The sequence below is a fragment of the Taudactylus pleione genome, unplaced genomic scaffold, assembly GCF_031769625.1.
Source record: "Taudactylus pleione unplaced genomic scaffold, aTauple2 ptg000969l, whole genome shotgun sequence".
Classification (NCBI taxonomy): domain Eukaryota; kingdom Metazoa; phylum Chordata; class Amphibia; order Anura; family Myobatrachidae; genus Taudactylus; species Taudactylus pleione.
The window spans coordinates 981,199-1,003,794 of record NW_028285370.1 but is presented as its reverse complement, the minus strand read 5'-3'; the positions used below and the strand labels follow the sequence as shown (position 1 = coordinate 1,003,794).

At 44.1% G+C, this 22,596-nt stretch overlaps 1 protein-coding gene across 7 annotated transcripts in view; it reads left to right on the top strand.

The window, feature by feature from the left end:
* RNF220 (ring finger protein 220) overlaps positions 1-8,690 on the top strand; it is a 251,955-nt gene extending 243,265 nt beyond the window's left edge. For all 7 annotated transcript variants that reach the window (XM_088460647.1, XM_088460649.1, XM_088460646.1 and 4 more), the window contains 2 exons: positions 91-165; positions 2,791-8,690. In XM_088460647.1, the coding sequence (XP_088316773.1) occupies positions 91-165; positions 2,791-2,862 (147 nt within the window). In that variant the 3' untranslated portion in view covers positions 2,863-8,690. The remainder of the gene's footprint in view (positions 1-90; positions 166-2,790) is intronic.
* The last annotated feature ends 13,906 nt before the right edge of the window (positions 8,691-22,596 follow it).

The window sequence follows — 22,596 nt, the reverse complement described above, 5'->3', positions numbered from 1 at the left end:
TGTTAATGGTTCTGAGGTCCCGCTGTGTATGGGTTAATGGCAGGTTGTGGTGAATATTGTACAATTAATCTCCCCATCTCTCCTCGCCAGGATTCCTACACAATGCCCCTGACGTCCATTCAGTGCTGGCACGTGCACTGCGAGGAATGCTGGCTGCGGACTCTGGTAAGGCTCAGGGCCCTGGCACAGCTGGCCGGGGTGGGAGGAGGCATCTACTGGGCTCTAATTACAGAACAGAAAATCTGCTGCCTCTTTTATAAGCGCAGCCGTTCCTCCGGGCAGATTACTTCACGTTCCCTCCCTTCTGCCACCTTTTGCCTCACATCATTACTGACGCTCTTTCATGTGCTGCGTGCAGCGGGGCCAAGATCACATGCTTCTAATTGCTGGGGTCACTTGAGTCTCCTAAAATAGTCCCGAGGATGTTTATGGGTGGGCTTTCTGATCACACTCTGATAGACATTGGAGCGAGACCACATTGATGCAGTGAATGAGACTTTTTATAGTATAATGTACATGCTGCATGTAGCAGAATGCTTGTGCGCCTGCTGCTGCCCCCTGTGGTAATAATCTAACCACCACGCTGCATACTGCAGAATGCCTATGCACTCACTGCTGCCCCCTGTGGTGGTAATATAACCAGCACACTACATATAGCAGAATGCCTGTGCACTCACTGCTGCCACCTGTTGTAATATTATAAACCGCACACTGCATGCAGCAGAATTCCTTTGTGCTTGCTGCTGCCCCCTCTGGTATGAATAATAGAGAAAGCACAATGAATGTAGTGAAATACCTCTGTGCTCACTGCTGCCACCCTGTGGTATGATTGTTCACTGCTGGCAAGAGTTAATGTGAATTCTGAGCTCTTATCTCCTTTACTTTAGTGCTGTGGTGCTCAACATCATCCCTCAACTTTTCCCAGCATGTCATGTTTTGAGGATTTCTCAGGTGATTTTATTACTGACCCAGCAAAATAGATTAACTCACCTGTGCATAGTTAAAGAAATCCAGAAAACAGGACCTGTTGGTGATACTTGAGGACTGGCGTTGAGAACCACTGCGGTAATGTTTCCCTTAAGCTTCTCATTTTGCTCCTTTTTATAGAGAAGAAAACTGTTTAATTACTTGTTGGCTTCAAAGCTGTTTCTCAATATATACTGAAATAGAAAAAATACCCTCTGTATAAGCAGGATTTATTCTCGTCCTAATATTATAGTACTGTTCAGTGACACACATGCAGAGGGGGCAGAATACAGAACTTTATATTTCCACTTATTACTAGGAAAATGTTTGGTTGGACTGAGTTAAAAATATCAGCCATAGACCACAATGGAATAGCGTCCCCAGTGGTCTCATTGAGGAAAGACATGGAAAAGTGTTACACATGGATAATCCGGGCAAACCATTTGTTGACCATTTGCCCTGATTTAATTTGCACGAGACAAGCCTATATCGGACGTGTTCCCCCTTGTGGCTCTCCAGCAGACCTCGCATGCCCTGCTGGAGAGACACTGTGTGACACCTTCAGGTCCTGGTAGCTCTGGAAGTAGGCAGTGATTTAGTGGCGACTATACCCAGAATGCACTATTTGTAACCATGCAGTATCTGGCCGTATTGTGGTGGGAGTATTCCTAGCCGGAGGATCAGAAACATATACACACATTAAGGAACTTGGCACTTGTGCTGGGAAACAATTAATAAGCATCCTCTCATGTTCCACGAGGCTCTCTCCCCCCACCGCTCAGACCTCAATTTATTAAACCAGTCCTCCCTGCCTGAAATAGCTCACTACTAATGTAACCATTAAAACGTAGCCTGAAGACTGCAATAAAAGCCTTGGAACGCCTCGCTGCTTTTGTGTCTTGATCAAAGTCGATGTGTGTAATCTCGTTAAGTCTGCCCTTTACCCCTTCCAACAACGCCCTCCCTCACCCTCGGCCCCCTTTTCCTTTACCTTAAATGTTACCCCGCTTTTCTTATACCTCGTCTTTGCACCTTCCCCCCCCCCCCCCTTCTCTAATTGAACGGCTACAGCTGGATTTTCATGTGTCAGATCTGTGTTTTGCTAATAAAGTTATCTCCTTTTTCTATCCAGGAAAGTGAATAAAGTGTATATAATAAAAAGGGCTGTATAAATCCAGTAATTAATGCACTTAATGCTGTACAGAGGGACTGTCCTGTCTGCTCACATTCACTGTGACTAAAAACGCCTTTTTCCGCTTTGCAATAAACAATTTGGATTTTAATAGTCTTGAATGGGAGGCGCAAAATAGCACGCAGAAGGAAAGCATTTTTATGTGAAAGTGGATGAAAGAGGCAAATATCTCACCCCCGCAAATAACACGAGTCTAGCGGGGCAGGTGTGAGTGGTTATGGCTCTTGAGTCTAGGGTCCTCGCTCGTGTCAGGTGATGGGCTGGGCCAGATCCCAGGGTTAAAAATAATCAGAGCAGGAGGCTATTGGGGTCCTCAGAGTTGCTGGTCACACTTTGGGGGTTATGTAGTGGGTTCTGATTTCATGGAACCAGCTGAAGCCATATAACTGATTGCCGCTAAATGTAGCAGCAATCTCGCCTAATTCTCCCTGGTTTCATGAAGTCAGAACCTATTACGTCCCTCCTTAGTCGTTAGTTAAACTGTATTTCTTGTGTTGAGTACAGTCCCGCAGAATACTTTATTATTTAGGGTAGTTCACGTTTATGTTATATGAGGAGTATTCTAGTAACTCTTGTGATGTTTGTAGTACAGTGCATGCGCGTGATCTAAATGCTTCTTGTCTGCATTGCAGGGCGCCAAGAAGCTGTGTCCGCAGTGTAACACCATCACATCACCAGGAGACTTGAGACGCGTCTACTTGTGAAACACTTGTGAAGAGGGACTGATGTTGCTCCAACCTCACCCAAGACTCGTACCCCTTGTGTCCTCACTACTCCGCTTTGTGGAGCCTGAGGCTTTGTCCGGGTCTGTGATGTGATTGTGGTAGTTATGGAAGCTCAAAGACACTTTTATAAGTAGTGGTGCAAATGACATTGGAAGAGAAATAAACAGACTTTCCCGAACTATTGTGACTTCCAGATCCTCGACACGCTTCGTTCCTTCCACTTAGCACTAACGGGGAGAAGCCGCAAGACCCGAGTCCCCGCAGCACTCTCCAGGTTTTCTCTTCTCTCTGTACCTGCTGCTGATTTTTAACGTTTCCTAAGATTCAGACGGTGCCGCGAACTCTCCGTCTGCCATTCGGTTTGTTTACATTTCCCCTCCCTCTGCGCTCTCCTCCTCCTCTACACTCCAGACTGCAAAACTGGCCGCTCACAAGCCAGCCAGAGGCAGTGGGCTCCCAGCAGAGACCTGTACATACAACACCCCCATGACTTTTTTTTTTTTTTTGTGTTTATAAAAGGTCCCCTATGTTTCTATCCTCCTGCGCTGTTTCTGTGGTTTTTATTTTGTTTTTAACTGTAAAAAAGCAGGGAAAAGAAGAAAACTGAAAGATATGCGAAGCACATGTAATATAAATTATATGTTTACAATGTTGTGTATAAATTGAATAGACTCAAAATGTTACTAAATATCTTCCTTTAATGGGACCGGGAGGGGGTCTTTAAAGGGTGGGTGGAGTTTGTTGCTTTTCCAGAATGGGTTTAAAAATGTAAATGTAATTTATTTTGGGGATTTTTTCTTTTTTTTTTCCTTTTTTTCTTTCTTTTTTAAATGTATTATTTCAGCAAGTGACGTATCTGTAGTCTGTCACCCCCTGCGTACACACGTCAGGTACTTGCCACTGGATTAACCCCTCCCTCACTGGAAAGCAGATGCCCCCCCCCCGCTAATGAACAGTTGCGTTATGCTGAGAACACAGGTGATAACAGTTTGGCTTAGAATCGCTGGGGGCTTACACTGTAGAAGTGTCAGGTTTGGTGTTATGGGCCGATTGTGCCAGTAATCAAGTTTATACTTTCCTGCTGCCTTGGGCGTTTCTCTCTCCAAGGATAGAGATTGCTGGTATTGTTAGTGGCTCTCTGGCGTTTGGTAGATCCCTGTTATCTCATACAGATATTTTCCCTCTCTCCAATCCATTACCCATATACTTACGCGCCTCACGTTCTGTAGTATGTTGTTCTAGTGCATCAATGGGACAAACTGGCACAGCAATGGGCATCACCTGTTTCACAACAGTCTCCTCTATCTGCACAAGTAATGCAGGTTGTCCCAGCTCCGTTGTGTAGTGACTGAGATTGCTGGGACCTGCTGTTCTTTTTGGGCTTCCCCCAGGTGATAACATGAATTACAACTGTTATTTAACGCCTGGATTTTTATTTTATTTTTTCTAAATTAAAAAGTGCCATAGAAATAGAAGAGGCTTATCAGCTTCACCTACATGGACTGTTCAGCTACATAGAGCAGCACAGATTCCAGATTAATTACATAAAGTAAAATCATTCCAGGATCTCCTCAGCGTTCTGTTACATTTTCTCCATAATAGTATTTTCCTCCTTGTATTGTCCTGTCCTTACCGGTGATGCTGTACTGATTATTCTGGAGGAAGCAGCAGCTCATCCCTTCTTGGCCTAGTCTCACAGCTGAGCTCCAGCCCGGGGGCAGTGAAGTGTGACTGCTAATTGACCCTTGTATTGCTGGGATGAGATCTGGAAATCATAGCTTATCCCTAGCCACTGGCTCTTCCCCAGTCAGGGAAGGGTTAAGAATATGAGATTGATTTCTGTTCGATATGTATTGGAGATGGCAGAAAATGAATTAGTAGGTTAGCGCGGTAGTGACCCGGATCTCGGGCAGCTGTCACCCAGGGTTATGCAATGGTCTATAGTGACCTCCACCTGATCGGGCCCCTCTGTATCCTGCTGTGACATGAGGGGGTCCTAATCTCTGGCTGGATTGTGACTATTCACAAATACTTACACCTAAATTTGTCTTTCATTAATTAGAAGTGGTAAGGGCAGCACAAAATGTGTGTCCAGTACCTGCTGACGAGGTGGCCATCGTCCGAAATAGGAGCACAAAAACATCCAGAGCATAAATGACACTGACACCAGAGGCTAAATATAGGCTAATGTATAAATCGTAGAACAAGTTGTCGACAAAAAGTTATCTAATCTAAACCAGACGGAGTGGTTCATTATCCCAGTGATTGTTTCATCTGCAGATATGTATGAATGTTCCCCCTCTATTGCTATCAGCAATATTACAGAACAGAAATACATTCCACTGAGAAGTATAAAACGGGGACCAATAGTCACCCACCAAAATGTGACATCTCTTCCTAAAATAACGTGACCCTGTCTGCTGTGAAATAGTTTCTCTGGCCTACATGAATCTTATTGTCATTTTAAACATAAATGTATTAGTCACCTACACCCATTGCAGGCAGCAATTATAGATAACAGTATTTATGAGCCTTCAGCCCATTTAAAAAAAAAAACCCACTGGGGAAACGCTTGAGGCACGAGGCACTTTCTGACTGTTGGGTGACTGGTTCCCAGAGAAGGGATAGGCTGAATTCTCATGAATATTGGTTGAAAATCTAAAGCAGAATAAAGGCTCCTAAGGTGCCATCTCTGCAGCAGCCCCTTGTGCCCATAAGAGACACTTGACAATACTAAATATGGACAATAATATACACAAAGATAGGCGCTTCTATATAGTACCAGCATCTAAACGATCTTGTAATCTTCACATGGTATTGCTACATAGTATTTTCAAAGCATGTAAAAACCAACGACAATAGCTGTAATACTGTCCAATAAGTATCACCCTTGGGGCCATATTCAATTAGCCTGCGAAAAGTCGGAATGATGTCAATTTCACATGTTTCAATTTTCCCCGTTCTCAATTTCAAAAACTTTTCGTGTGAAAAAAAAGTGCAGAATTGGGGTTTAGGGGTGCAGGCTTAAAAAAAAATAGCCTGCACCCCTGGGAATAGCCCCTAAAAACGAACTGTGCCAAAAAAAGTAAAAAAAAAAAAAAAAAAAAAGACACACCAAAAAAATGTTATTTTAATTTTGGGGTAATAAAATATGGGGAACAAATTTTTGAATAGCCAAATTAATTCAGGGGGGTCCCAAGTATGCGGCAGGTACTTTAAAGAATGCGGGTGGTAGCGGCAGGTGCATTTTTGAAGAATTTTCAAAATGCACTTTAGGGACTTAAAAATATGCTTGCACCCATTTTCATGTACCCCCAATTTTTTTTTTATTTTTTTTTTAAAAACCTAAGTGCTATTCTTCACCCCTTCTTAACGGGCGCAAAAAAGCTCCTGCCGCGGCTATTTAAAAACCCGACTTCCCTTCAGCAGCCAAAACGGGGGTACCCATAGTGCCCCATGTCTGGACATCTTTAGGGGGGTCCCAGGACCATTTTCCAAAAATTCCTGTTTTTTTGCGAAACTTACCTTTCCGCCGGCTCGTTTTCGCTCATTCCTAATTGAATATGGGGATAAAGCGGGCGCACGCCCGATACTTTATCCCTGGAAAACCTCTCATGTGGAGCGAACAGTCCATGCTGGACTTTTCGCTCCTAATTGAATATGACCCTTGGTGTTCCCATAGGGGGAGGAAAAAAAAAGTCATGTTAAAGCAAAATTTTATAGGTATGGATTTAAACCAGTCCCTGTGACCATATATGTGCTTGCAAGAAAAGGTATCTTATTGTGTCACCAGATAAAACTGAGGCCCACCCCAAGAAGGAATGTAGATGAAAATACACCAATAAACGGGACACTGGTCCCTTCACATTAGATGCTTACATAACCAATTATTCCAGGTTTCTCTTAGAGGTATTCTCATCATACTATCCAGTATATCGCCTCAATGATGGTCCATGTACCTGTGTGTAGATTTCGCTGGCTCCCTGGTAGACAGTAGGTCCTATTGTCTGCCAGTGTATAACAGAGTCGGCAAGAGCTGCACGCGGGTCGGTGGAAGGGACCAGTGTCCCTTTTGGCGTGATCCCCCGTTTTATCTAGGTTTGGTTTTTTACACGCTTTGGAGCTTTGAAAATGCCACTATGGAGTGATACATGAATAAGCCGCCCCACTGACTGTGCTGAGATAGTAATTTTGCTTTGTAAAGGTAAAAGGCCGGCCTTCCATGCACTTATGTCCTAAAGCGCCTGTGACTTGGCTGCCATTCTGGTTGTAGTTCTACCAGTAGATTATTCAGCATGAAAACTGGGCCCTTATTATAAATTTGCTCTGAGGTACATCTGCTAGCTGGCATGTAAAATAAGGTGTTATAACAGTCCAGCGATCAATGTTTCATTGGGTTATAATTGCTGGCGTCGTTCGTTTAGCAGCCATTTTTCTTTAGTCCTTTTCTTTTTTTTTTTTTAAACCATTTTTCATGTAACGCAGAACAGAGAGATGCAAACTTTAGTCTTCCAGGCGATGGTCACAGCATATAGAACAGATCTATACCATAAAGCTGCCGAAATGAAAAAAAAAAATAGTGTAAAATATAAATGTTTACTTTTACCGACTTTCAGGGGTGTTCACAATCCAAAGATCCACGAAGCCAACAGCCAAAAGTTGTACAAAATTCCCTTTGGTGGTGGCATTTCCCCCCCATAAAATTTGGCTGCGGAGGGTAGTGCGTGGGTTCTAATTAGGGGGAGAAGAGGGAAATAGGACCCCGTTTAGTCCCAGCGGTCGTCCAACTACTATCCAAAGTGCGTCATTAATGCTATGTTATTCATCCTGAGAATGTCGGCTTCATCCATTTTTAGATGCTGGACATAAAAGCATACACAAAATTATTTTAAGACTAAAACATTACAACATAATTATCACAGTTCAAGATTACAATGATGTCCCCCTATATACAAAACTGATCTATAGGCTACAACCAAACAGACCTTTATTCTTAACATAAAAAAAATACATGCGAAACCCCATAGCGATAAATTTGCTAAGTGGCAGCTTGAAGCAGGAAATTTAAAACAGCAACACTATTCAAAGCATAATATGCCATGTCTTGCTTGGAATTGAATCGCCATTTGAAATATCCTACTTAAACACGCCGAGAAGCCGCTGTTTAGTAACTTTCCCCCTAAATGAGGAGCACAAGGTTTCTGTTACCTTCTAGAGCTACAGGGACTTGTGTATAACTAATTAAAGAGATGATTTCACACCAAATAGGGGCAGACTGATTTATCTGCATAGAAGATGAAAAAATTACACCATTGTGATTGAGTCACAACACAACAGAGATTGTCTTGTGCAGTTTGTAGATATTAAACATTCCGCAGGGGGTAGATTATGTTCTTATATTTGTTCTTCCAGAATACTCTTTTCAACCCCCTACTGAAGTAACAGAGGGTTAATCTGTGACATTTTGTGCCGAAATCTTCCAGTGTTTAGAGAACCATTGTGGGGCCAGATGCCAGACGTAAAGATCTGGTGTTTTCCAGTATTTATTTTGTAGCTTTTTATTATGGTTGGGGAGTTTGTGGAAATTTGTTGTTTTGTTAGAATAATAATAAAAAAAAAATGAAATAGCTGAATTTCTTCGGAAAAAGCTGACAGATATAATTAAAAAAAAAAAAAGTTGCCCAAAGACGCCAGAGATGGTCCATTCAGTCGTGTTAATGACGTGTGTCCGTGTATATTATATCAGAGTCAGCTACTTGTCATTACCATTTGTAAGCTACATTTGACATTAAACAAGTATAAATCTCTGTGTGTGTCTCCATGTTTGAGGTCTAGATTTAAATGCCACAACTTATTGAAGACACTGGAGAGCAGTAACTTGGATACAGTGTACGTGTAAGGTCTGTCCCGTCACAACAGTGCGCCTGTCCCAGCGGCTCCCACTGCTAGGGAGATGAGCCTATCAGCAGCCAGGATAGGAGGAACACGGTAAGTATGGCCACTGGGCGGGGGCTGAGCAGGTGAGTGCATAGGCCCCTGGGAAAATGGATAGATCCCCTTCAGTATTTGTATCCTGACGTCATCAGTTACTGTCCAACATCATTCCATTATAATCCTGTGGCAAGCGAAACGAGCCCCCGTGCCCGGAGCGGGGCAAGCGAACAAATTTCTTCTTTTGGGGCCCTTTATGGGCATGGAACCGCACTTCACATCACTTCCAAGTACTAATACTGAAAGGGATCTATAACTTTTCATTGACCTTTACAAGTGTATATGTAGATAGAGAACAGTGACTGGAAAGTTGCATGTTTCATATAAAGTGTAATTAAATACAATCAAAATACAAACTGTATTAAATACAAAGAGCTGTTTTCCCATATATAAATGTATTTTACATCAAGCCTATAGATGGCTGCAAATTTATATACTATAGCTCCACACGAAGAGCTAAATTTACTAAAGTGAGAGTTTTTAGAAGTGGAGATGTTGCCAGTAGCAACCAGATTCTGGCTATTATCTTCTAGAAGATGCTAGATAAATGTTAAGTAGAATCTAATTGGTTGCTATGAGTAAAATCTCCCCTAAGTACTGTCAGCTGGAGTAGTTAATACACAATCAGTCAATCAGAATTGTAATAGAATACTTCTACTAATAGACAAAATAATGAATGCGCCTTGTACCAGCACTTCAGCAAGAGATACTCCTCCTGACAGGTGTGTCTACGTCCAGATCTACCTCAGTACACAATTACGTGAACATCACATCAATGTACTTGGCATATTCTTTGCCAGTGTTGCCTCAGGTCGGGCTCTAGCAGGGCGATCAGCTGCCCTGTGGTGGCCCCACCCCTTGAACATGTGATGTCACGCGAGGGAGTAGGGCCACTGGGCCAAGGAAGGCGATAAGTACCTGAGGCTTACTAAACATGCTCCCGGCGGCTCTGTGGCAGCAGGGTGCTGTTCTGCCACGGTGGAGAGGCACTGCGCCGTGGGCAACGGCACCGCTTGCCCACCCCTAGTTACAGCCCTGGCCTCAGACATTTTGGGGTCTATTTTGTTAAGCAGTGTTAGGAGACAGAGTGAAAAGTGATAAGAAAGTGGTAAGGTGCCAGCCAATCAGCTCCCAACTGTCATTTTTCAAACACAGCCTGTGAGATGACAGTTGGGAGCTGATTGGCTGGCACCTTATCACTTTCTTATCACTTCACTCTGTCTCCTAACACTGCTTAGTAAATAGACCCCTTTGCCATTATTAAACAGCTCTGTTATCGCCAAACAGCTTTTATTATTCTGCGTTTTAGGAACTTTCTGGGTAATGGGCGTTAGAGAGATATCGCGTTGCTGTAAAATGCAGCTAATTCATTCAGCTGTTGTATATTTGTATTGCTGCAAATAACCCTATTGAGTTGCATGCTGAAATAATAAAACTATCCTATTACACAATAAACCAATTCACATAAACTTCATTAGAGCTGTAAGTGGAGGATTGATGTTTCCTGCCTGGCCGTCTATGGAGGCGAAATGAAAGTATTACACTGTGCAAAATAAACTAGAAATCATTCAGATGTTACAACTGCGCAGCCTGTGTATTATATTGTCTATACATCAGACAGCTTGTGTCTCTATCCTCACTGTATACAGCTCTGCACACTGAGATCATCATGGCTGCTGCCACTCTGCAATCTAAGACTGCAGAATGCCTATGCCAATATCTATTAACGATTTATCATTATATAGCGTATGAATTAAAACCACCCATTACATCGAGACTTGAAATAAGTGTTTACATTAGGTTTATTTATAAGACAGATCATAAACAGAATTTACAAGAAATGCAAGAAAATAAACTACAATTGGCATGTTCACAAGCGCAAGCCATGAAATAAGAAGCCGTAGACGTCATGTTCATAGAGAGTAACTGCACCACTGCCTTCTAACTCTGGTTTCGACATTATATATACACAAAACATGTCAATAAATATTCCTAACTAGTGAATATTTTCCATTCATTTCTACAGACATAGTATCCACAGAATAATTTGTTTACTTTGGGTTTCAATCAGACAAATATCCTGCGCCGCATACATGGTCCTGGTAGAAAGTTCTATGAAGATGTCGCTGACCTGCATGTGGACTGTCCTGAATACACCTGAGGTAAAAATGAGAATTGTTAGGATTAGGCAATGCTGACACCTGCTGGTCAACACATGTAAATACCTGAGACTATAGTTTGTGGGTTAGGCTTCTGGAAAGGTGGGTTAGGGTACTTACCTGCATGCGTCGGGATCCTGACTGTTGGGATGCCGCTGTCGGTATTGTGACTGCCGGCATCCCGACCGTTGGGATCCCGTATCCAACCCATTTAAATATTTATTTTATTAGACAACTATCAGTCTATTTTGTTGAGAAATATTCAGTGAAAGATGTATTGCAGGTTCTGGCTGTCGTACAGCCTATTTGCCTTTTGGAGAACATGATGAGTTACAGACATCCCTTGGTGCCTTTTATCATACAGATTGTAATTAGCAGTTATCAACTGTCCCTGTTTTCCAGGGACGGTCCCTGTGTTTCTGTGTTAAGCTACTGCACACTACAATGTGTATGTGAATGTTGGTGAACTATGGGGCATATCCAATTGTCAGCCCTGACCTATTCAGTCAGGTCCTGCATCCCCACGCGGGTAACAAGGTTATTTCCTCGCAGTCTCAGGCGCTGCGAGGAAAGATCTGCGGTGAATGTACCCTCTGGGGTTTAACGCACAGGGAATCTCATAGATTACAGCATTTAACACGGAATCTATGGGTTACCGTGCGTTACCTGCACTAGGAAAATACAGAATAACTGAATAGTTCCAGGCTTTAATCCCGCAGCTCTCCCTGCTCAGTAAATAACGCAGGTAACGTAGGAATATTTCCCTATACGTCCCAGAATGAGATACTTACAGAATTGCTTATTTATGTGCATTTGAAATATTCCTTTCCATACATAACACCTATAGCAGAGGTGCAGCCTTCCAGCATGCCCTGCCACAGTTTTAGCATGAATGGGAAAACTTTATCAAGGCATGCTGGAATGTATAGTTCCACAGCAGCTGGAGGGCCTCATGTTGAATACCCCCTGACCTAGAGAACTACAACAGATTACTGCACCTAACCTACAGAATAAACTGAATTGTGCCCTCGTCAATACTGAGGTGTAAGGACAATTCCAGAGACAAATCTTTTAAAACCCTGGAAATTGGGGACAGTTGGCAAACCTGACACTCTTGAATAAAACTGCACAAGTCGATGTTACGGGTCAATACCTGTCTCTTCCATGTACTGTGATTGCTGCATCTCACTCCTGGACTTTTCCCTGCCGGGATCTTTGACTTTGGCCATCACCTTGCCCTGGGCGCTCGTAGTGGGGGTGGAGGCCAACGAGCTGTTTAACCCACCTCAATTTCCTTATCACGGTTGGCACACACAGTGTAAAACAAACACAGCCTCATCGGGGGAATTAGAGGGCTCCCTGATCACAGATGAGATATGAAAAGTCAATTTGAATCGATCGGTTTGGGCATGTGTGCGTTGGCCCTTCACCTCGTCAATAGGGTTTGGGAGAGGTGAAAGGTTAGTGTTAAGCTGGAGGGCAAGAGGAGAGGGGGGGGGAGCAGAGGAGGGGAGGTAGGAAGTGTTGGTTTGGTTTAACCAAGATCTAATGAAGTCAGGAAAGCTGCATTACTTTCCAATTTTCCTTGACAGAGCGGGAGGGAGAGAAGAAAGAGAAACACAATCTGCAGCCCAAACAGATCTATATACTTTGCATTAGTAGGCCAGAGAGCACGGTGTTGGGTTACAGTGCGGCTGCAGCCTAAGTGATATGGTACCTGTTATACAGCACTCAGGTGGTGATCTATAGAAATTGCATTTGGAGGTCAGGGGCAGGAGCGACGAGGGGAAGCAGAATGTGGCGCCATTATCGCCAGTTTACAAACATTTCTGGAGACTGATCGATGCTGCAGGGCTGCTCGTCCCTTGTCCTCACAATTCCTTCATTACATTTTCTGTCTGTTCCATGGGTAATTTACACCTCGCCGGGCACACAGAGGCTCATACCAGCTTCTCCGGTTGCAGGCCAGGCGCTGCTGATTCAGTTAGTGAGGGCGACAATCCATGGGAGGATGGATCAAGCTCTCGTCTTACTCTCCATTTCCCGCTAAACATTTAGGGAGATCTGACTTCCCGTTTAGCGGTGTCACTCTCAGAACGTGTGGGACGCAGAGCGGCAGCCAAGATGCAGACTGCTGCCGAGCTTCCGGCTCCTCCGGAGCTATTGCCCGATACAATCTCCAATCTCCTGCAATTTGGAGAGATGATAGAAGATAAGATCCAGGGTATAATGCTCTTATGCCTTACACAAGGGAACGTCCTATCCTTCGTGTCCAGGTTTCGCTTGAGCCATTTTCTATACAGTCGTCTTTTCGGCTAGTCATTTGCTGAGTCGGTTATTGTATTGAGGCCTTTACGTTCCTAGGGGGCATATGTATCAAAGCTTTGATGTTAGATCAAGTTGTGAAATATATATCACCAACCAATCAGCTCCAAACTATCATTTCTTAAACACAGCCTGCAAAATGTAAGTTAGAAGCTGATTGGTTGGTGATATATATCTCACAATTTTATCTCACATCAAGCTTTGATACATAGGCCCCTATAGTGGGCGTGTACAGCAGATGCACCCATGCTCCTTGGTTTGCTGAGCGTGCTGAACCCAGATTTTTATGTTGTAGAGCGAGACTATTGTAATGCTATAAAGGGATGGAGAAGATCCGTAATATTCCAGTGCCGATTCCGGCAGTCTACAGCCATTACCAGTCTGTAAAACCACTTTGGGGGTCTATTTATTAATTAACTTTCTCTTGCAGTGGTGTTTCGCACTGATACAGAATGAAGTTCTGCTGCTGGTTATTACCAGACACCAACCTGGCTGGGTCTCCTGATGTCCTGCGCCAAACTGGTCCCTCTGCGAAGTTCTAACAAGCCCTCGCAGGTGTGCGTAATGTTTTGGCGTAGAGTTTTCCTCCAATCATAAAGTATCTTATTGTATAGTGCATGCACAGACAGGAGAGCCAGGCATGTGCAATAAACAGCTGCACTTGTCTCCACACTGGGCATATATGTGAGCCAATAATGTCAGGCATGCCCAAGTAACACTTTTATTCTAATATGTAGTGCGCATGCGCGAGACGGATATCACGCACGCGCTGTACTATTTTTGCCGAGGAATGTGGATCACAGACAGGTGAGTACCACAGAGTAGGTGGGATGTACTAAGGTTGCGTTGACCATTCCGCCAGTCACTGCAACCTTACTAATCGCATATGTACTAACATATGCAATTAGTATCGCAAAGGACAGCTCTTGCGATAAGAGCTGCCTGTGTGAAATAGTCGATGCCGGGTGACGGGGTCTCTGTGGGACCCCGTCCCCTCCAAGCCCAGAGGGCTAACTGCTGGTCACATGTGCAGGAAGCCCCGGGCTCCTCCTCCTCCCTGCACCCGGAAGAAGATTAGGAGGAGGAGGCGGATGACCCAGGAAGAGCGCGGGCTGGCGACAACGGAGTGCAGGTGAGTGGGGGCCAGCACTGGGCGACGGCGAACCATCGGGAGCAGGGTGCGGTAGGAAGCCCATAGGCTTCTATAGGGTAATCCAAGTTGGCGTTACCCTCCGTGCCAAAAAAAGGGTGGCCACGGCTTAGTACATATGGAAATGCGGTAAAAACCCCGAAAACGGGGTTTTTACCCCATTTTTTTGTTTAGTACATCCCGCCCAGTGCCATACTGAGATGGTGATATGTTTGTTTTTTTAAATATGGGATAAGCTTAGTTTATTGTAATGTCACAAATGAACAGTACATTGCAACCCCAATACCGGGCTATGGGGATGCGATGCTAGGCAAAATGGCAGGAAACGCATGTAAACCTGTTGTGAAATAGCCCAAAGCAGTGGGAACCCCTAATTTTGCAGAAAACTTAGTATAAAAGTATTATCACTTCTGGATAAATATACCTTCTAGAAGGATGACGCCCCCAACAGGTAAATTTTAATAGCTGCACAACTCACACATGCCTCAAACTGTGAAATTTGGCCACACACATACATAGATGGATCCGGGGGTTCATAGCACCACTAGCTTGGACGATGAACACATTAATGATCAGATGCCATCAGAAATCCACCTTCACTCCTCATTGATATCCAATGACTCCCCATCATATGATGTAGATTGGGATTTAGCGCCTTCTCGGGTCTGTGCGATTTGCTGCTAATTATCTATAAAACTTCCTTACTGGCCCTGTAAATCGCAATTATTATTATTGTTTATATATGATAATATGTGACCATATTGCGCAGCTGGGTCTTGAAATGCGGCGAGTCCACTCTTTGTACATCAGTCTCGCTCTTTATAAGTATAGTGGTTAAAGGAACAGACAATGACCCATCGATGGTGTGTATAACCATCAGTGCCCTACTCCCGATGGCAAATAGTTTTGCCATCAATGCAGGGGTCCTGATGGTAAAATCACTTGCAAGAACTGCTCATGCACAGTTGCAGTCCTTGAACCTTTGCACAGATCATTAATAGTCCCCCCTTCTCATTAAAAACCATCAACCATGAATGGTTAACTACTCAATGGCCATTGCAAAGCTGCTAACCCTGTAACAGGGCAATACACCGCCCTCTGCTGTCCCCGCCCCCCAAACATGTGACATCACAATGTTACATAAGGGGCGGCGCCACCGGCACCAGAAAGAATAGAACTGCCTGGAGCATCCTAGAGACACTCTGGGTAGCTCTACAGGCTCTGTAAGAGCTTTACTAGCCTCAAGGTGCCATCCTGGGCACCCCGCAAGCCGAATGCAGGGTGCTGTGCCGCTCGCAGGGCTGGATGGCGGCACCGCTTACACACTCCTAGAAACAGTCTTGGAGTTAGCCAATATAGATAAATATATATACATAAATACAGCCAAACCATCGTGCCCATTAACAATAATGAGGACTGTGATCTGATATCTCTTGTTAAATATCTTTGATATCTAAATCACAACTGTTGATTTATCGGTAAAATGGGCTTGATAAATAGGCCCCTTAGTAATTTCTAGTGATAAGAGTGAGGGGTGCGGTGGACGGTGCTCCCCTCCCTCCAGTTATTACCCTGTGATCACTTCATCCTGCCGCCTCTCATCCAGATCTGAGTTTCTCCAACAAATTCTCTTCTCAACCAGAAACGAGCATTAAAATCCGATCAGATTTCAGCCGCAGAAATAAATGTAAATAATTCAGCACTTCACATGGAGATGAGAGATTCCAGTCCATAGAAAGAGTATAAATCACAGAAATGGGAGTAATATTTGATGTAAAATATATACTCTCCGCCCCTGCGAGATAAGAAGAGAAGGGAGCAGTAATGATTTATCTAATACATGGGAAAACATGCTAATAGTGTGACAGTGAGCGCCTGGGGGGCAATTTATCAAAAAGGACACTGTTGTTGGCGAATCTATATCTAATTACCAGTAATGAATGAGGTGCGTCGCATTAAGACAGACTCTAGAGTTTGTTATGGAAATAAGCCTGTCCCAGCAGGCGCAACACTTAATTAAACCAACGCATATCACAGCACGAACGAGGAACCAGCGGAAAGTGAGACGATTGTTATTACGAGTTTTCATTAAGATCATTTTTTTTCTCTGCTTGATCCTTAAATTACAAAGCGCATATAAGTCAGAGATAATTCCCCGCTATAAACTAAGCAAGGCGCAAACGTAAACAAGAAGATGAGCGAAATATTCAACACTGTTCTGTGACTTTTTTTTTCCGCCATAGCGTGTTTGGTGGCGAAAGGTCTCGGCCATAGGCCATACTCGGCCAGACAGCAGAATTATCTCACTGTTGGCGTCCCAGCTCTATTCATTTGCGAAATGCCAAAAACAACGCAGGATGCAAATCCATGGACCTTGCAACTTCATACTTCTGCGAAATGGCCCGTTCTTCCCCAGTGCTGATATGGTAGAGATAGATCCCCTTCCGTTTCTGTACGATGACATCATCTGCCAGTGTCCAATGTCATTCCCTACCATCCAGAGGGGCATAGAGGGGAATATATTCTTGTGAGCAAAGCGAGCCACCATGCCCGCAGCGTGGCGAGCAAAGTGTGCCCGCAAGGGGCCAACTTTCTTATTTTTGTGGAAAGTGTGGGCACAAATCTTTCACTCACGTCACTTCCAGGTACGGCTACTGAAGGGGTTTTATACTCTTCCGTGCTGATATTGGGAAATTGTAGTCTTTTCTCTGATAAGTAATGTGTTTATATTTAGATTAAAAGTATTATATCTCCATACCTCCCAACAGTCCCAATTTCAGCAGAACAGTCCCGCTTTTCGGTTACTATCTTGCTGTCCCACCAGTGGGCCGCAGTGCCCTGCGGACAGTCGGGAGGCTGGGGGACACTCTGAATGGCGTGTGACATCCATCTTGTGCCGAGAGGAGGCTGGGGGCTGCCCAGCAGCTGCTGGAGTGCTGAGCTTGCACCCAGCATGATAAGAAATGGCCCCCATTTCTTATCACGCTGGGTGCAAGTAGCAGGTGGTGTACTAGATAAATAATACATACTATATAAACTGTAATAGAGAATATTATATAACCAGTTAAGGACTTTTACGGCCCTGTAATTATTTCTATGAAAATATCTATCCCCAATATATTTTTTTATTATTATTATTAAACATTCCGCCAAAGCCTCCGAATTGCAGAGCCTGAACCCTGCTATTTGGGAGACACCAATTCCCGCTGGTGCTCTCTCTGATTGGTCAGTGGTCTGGACAAGCCAAAATGCATCAATACTGAGCTGCCATCTTCTCCCGCCATTGGGGGGAGGTGGGTGCTGCATCCTGATGAAATGAGGTACCAGACATGCGTGATACCTCTTTTCCACCAAACCCGGGTCCGACCTGGGTTTTCAGACATGGTTCCAACCCAGGTCAGACCCCGTTTACACAGCACCATCGATCTGGGTTATTCTCAGGTCAGCCCTGCTAAACTTGTGAGGTCAAAAAGTGGGAGGTGACTGCTCCACAACCACCAATCAGTTCATTTTAGGCATGACCCAGGTCAGATAACTCGGGTTGCGCCGTTTACACGGCACCATTACCCAGGTCCATCCTGGATCCGACCCTGGTAGCTACCTGGGCTGGATTGCCGGGTCACTTGACCCGGGTTATTTTTCAAGGACCCTTTTACACTGAGCTGCGACCCGGGTAGACCCAGCAATAACCCAGGTTTTTGCTCTGGTGTAAATGGGGTATTAGTGTTACAAAATGGGTCTGAGTGACATCTCACATAACTTGTAGGTAAAAGTTCAGTCACATATAGGTTTTTCCACAGAATATTGATTATATGTATCTATGCTTTATTGCAGGTAAAGTTCCACCTTAATAGCATAAGATAAAAAACACATTATAGTGATTTATTATGATATAATAAGTAATATATAGTTACAAATCACTTAGTATGTAAAGGACATTGGAGGTCAGTGTAGAGGGGCAGACCTGAAGCGTCGGACCCAAATCGTGTGTCTAATTGCGCTGGTGCACTCGGACTTCTAACGCAGTATATACTGTAGGTCCAAGGAGAGAGTAGAAACAGTGTGAGAAGTGGCAAATAGAAAATCTTAGTCATTGCTGCATATTGGGAAATAGTGGTCAGTGTGTGTGCGAGCAGCCCTGTAATAATTATCAGGACATCAGTGGCGCGTCCCAGCTATAGAGCGATTACCGCCATGTTATCATGTGGGTCTATAGAGACCAGGCCAGAGTCCAGCTGTGCTTAATCCTTTATCAATGAGATAGCTCTCGCTCATTAATCAAATGGGAAGGGTGCAGTTAACAGAACGAATGACACATTAACACAGAGGGGCCCCCAAACACAACACGTTATCACTTTAACAGTCATCACAGTCCGGTAATTCCAGTGTGTTACATGGGATAAGTAATAATGATCATCTTGTTTTTCTCACAGGTGCTATAACTGTGTATAATGAGTCAACAACATGGCTGTTACACAAACACATAATACAAAATAATATTTTATTCCATATGGAGGGAACCACAGGCGCTACGTTCTCACACTGGGGCTGATGCATAGTGGGGCGTAAGCCAGTTTGCTGAGCGCACATGTGCATGTACATTGAACATGCCATATGCAGTTTTATCTATGGTTAGAGAGGTGGGGCGGCGAAGAGGAGGGGCCTGCTAATGTACAGTAAGGGCGTGTTTGCGGTATTGCTGAAGACGCACAGAGTCGAAGATAATCCTGTCAGGAGCCGTGTCACTTGCAGGTGCCTGAGGGCTGGTGCACCTACCCACTAATGACGATTGTCGCTAGCACTTCTGATTGGCCGATTGCAGATTCACCTCTGAAGCTGATTGGTGTTTTCTTCGTTGCTCATCCACATATTATCTGATTTTGTGGGTGCACTTTAAATATATTTTTTGGGCACTATTAGGAGTAAGATTATATCTGCTGTATTATAGAGATTGTTTGTTTGTTTTTTAAATCAGTACTAATAGTGAATGTGTTTCTCGCTACTAAAACCAAATGTTGTGCTTATGACCTGGTTGGGTGTAATTGTATTTAAGTATAAGCACGCCGAGAGAAACTGTGGGCCCGGGAGCAACAGGGGGTGTTGCCAGATCCTGAGAGGTGTATTTACACCATACTTACCTACTTTTGAAAAAGCTTTTCAGGGAGATTGTGAAAGCAACACCTATGAGCGTGGCGGCAAAGTGGGCGTGTCCTGCTACATCTGAGGGGCGTGTCATAAACCTGACACATCCAAATGTAGATGAGACCTAAAGCAGTTAGTAAGATCTGCTTGTTGATGAAAACACACTGATACTTTTCAGTAAATACATGTAGCCATAGGGATCATTGTGCCTTATAACCAAAGCAGGGAGATTATACTAATGATCCCATTTGAATGTATATATCGCTGTATTTTTTATATATAACAGCTTCACAATGGGGGTAAGGTGGAATCAGGGAGATTGATAGACTCTTCAGGGAGTTAGGGAGATTGCTACTATTTCAGGGAGTCTCCCTGACAATGAAGGAGAGTTGGCAAGTATGATTTACACTCTATAATTAGTACCCGATACACCCATCTCTCAGCACTCATGGATGGTGCAGGGACGGGTGTAACCATAGAGATAATAGAGACACTGTAACCATCATTAGCCGCTAACAAACTGCACCCATCTTGTGTTGAAGCAGAATATATATAGGAAATGGGATCTTCTTGGCGCAGTGGACCCGGATAGAAAAGTAATCAATATATAGTGCACACGGTTTCGGTGAGATATCCCTATACCACAGGCAGGGCCGGATTATAGGGGGGCGACGGGCGGTCGTCCCAGGGCCCCCACACCTCAAGGGTCCCCACACAGCAGCAGCTGCACAAGAGCAGGCACCGTTGTTAAGCCCCGCCCACCTTGCAGGAAAATGCCGCGATTCGCGGGTCAATTGGCTGGAGGTGGAGCCAGCATGATTCAATTTCATTACAATTGTGTCATTTGGCTCCACCCTTTTCCAATTGACCTGCGAATTTGGCCGCGAGGAGGGCGGAGCTTAATAACGGTGCCCTCCTGCCAGGTCCCCTCCGGAATGAGATAGATCCTCTTCCGCCCTCCCCATCCACAACATGCAGTGCAGATGGTGCAAGGTAAGTGTGTGTGACTTGTGTGGGTATGTTTGTGTGTAATGTATGTGTGATGTATATATGTGTTTTTCTGTGTGAATGTATGTATGTGTGTATAAGTATATAAATATATGTGTGTGGTGTATGTGCATGTATGTATATGTGTATATATAAATATATACAATTATATTGATAGGAGCCTCCACAAAGTTGTTGCCCCAGGGCCCCCTCAAACCTTAATCCGGCCCTGACCACAGGCCAGAACCACTCACCTACATTTGGTGAGGTTAGAATGGGGGTTGAACTGCGCTCATGTTGTGTTGGCAGATGGCGTGTTACAGTGTGCTGTGGTGGTGGTGTTTGGGAATGTGGATAGGAGGATGTTGGGTGGGTGATAGGTAGGCTGATGTTGGATTCTGGGGTAAGTATATCGCTGGGTGTGTTATGGGTGTATGAAGTGCTGCACGAATAATAACAAGGTACGTATAGTTAAGTGCGCACAGTGCTCCCAAATCAAATTAGGAATAGTAATCACAATACTTCCCCGACTCCAATCAAGATGTCGCATATATTCTTCAAAATGATGTGGTGGTACTTCCATACATATGAAAAACACAAGATCGGCCAAACATAGTGTAATACAATCACCAAATAAAATTTATTGAACTTCTTTAAAAGATAAACATAGATATATACTTCAATCCCTATATGCAGGATAAAAAATTCCTACGTGCTGCGTGTAGGATAAATATTCCTACATATGAGTATGCAATCCTATATAACGAAAGTGGGGGAATTACCAGAAGTCCCTTCAAAAAGGGCCTGTAGTTATTATAGATGGAGGTCTCCGGATCACCTCTGTCTCGGGGTCCTTATTTGAGGGGTATTCCTGCAGTTCCTCTCTCCTGGATATTTCTGTCACTGTAAGCCAACGCGTTTCGGGAGTCTGCTGCGCCTGTTAAAACACCACTCACTATATACGATTTATTGTATGAAGTGCTGCACCTTTAGTGTGGGAGTACCACGTCCTGCACTGTGGTCGAATTGGAAAAAGGGGGGGGTAAGGTGCGCTCTTCCTTGGTGTTATGGTGCTGACTGTTATGGTATGGTTGCTGAGTGCGGTGTGGGGTTTGCGAGTCCAGGGAGGAGAGAAATGGAGAGCGGAATAGGAGAGGAAATGAAAAAAAAAACAGGCAAAATTGTGGGGGCCAAATCTTTTATTGGAGAAGTCACAGTTCTTCTCCGATGAGGTAAAGGGTATAAGCTCAGTAATTACTTATTGGTTCTCGTCATGTTTATGTGTTTCTGGCTCAATCAATCTCCAAAACTCCTGATTTTATTACTGAGATTAAAAATTGAGGTCACATGGTGACTGTTACTATCAGCAACCATAGAATGTTACCAATAGAGCCCAGAGAAGAGGTTTGTAGTCTATTTACTAAGCCTTGGATGGAGATAAAGTAAAAGGAGATAAATTCCCAACCAATCAGCCCCTAACTGCCAGGTTACAGGCTGTGTTTGAAAAATGACAGGAGCTGACTGGTTGGTACTTTATCTCCGTTCACTTTATCTCTATCCAAGACTTAGTAAATAAACCCCTTGGTCTTGTAGCCCATGAGAGGAAACCACTCCACCAAGATACTTAACTCGCGTTTCACAGGTGTCCCGCCCGCCTGAATATTCCTGCAGAAGCAGGCAGGATTATTATTATCATTTGTAATATGGCGCCACAAGATGTCTGCAGCGCCGTACAATAAAAACAAAATACATACATATAGCAATTCTACAAAGGATAACCCAGGGGCGTATCTAGAATGGGTGCAGGGTGTGCGGGCCCCCGGGTCCAGGGGGGCCCCGAACCCATATAATTTAAAACTCACCTGTCCGTGGTCCCACGTCGGGTGTTGGCGCTGTACAGAACACCAGAAAATGGCCGCCGCGGCCATTTTTCCGGCATTCTGCACATGCGCAGTAGAC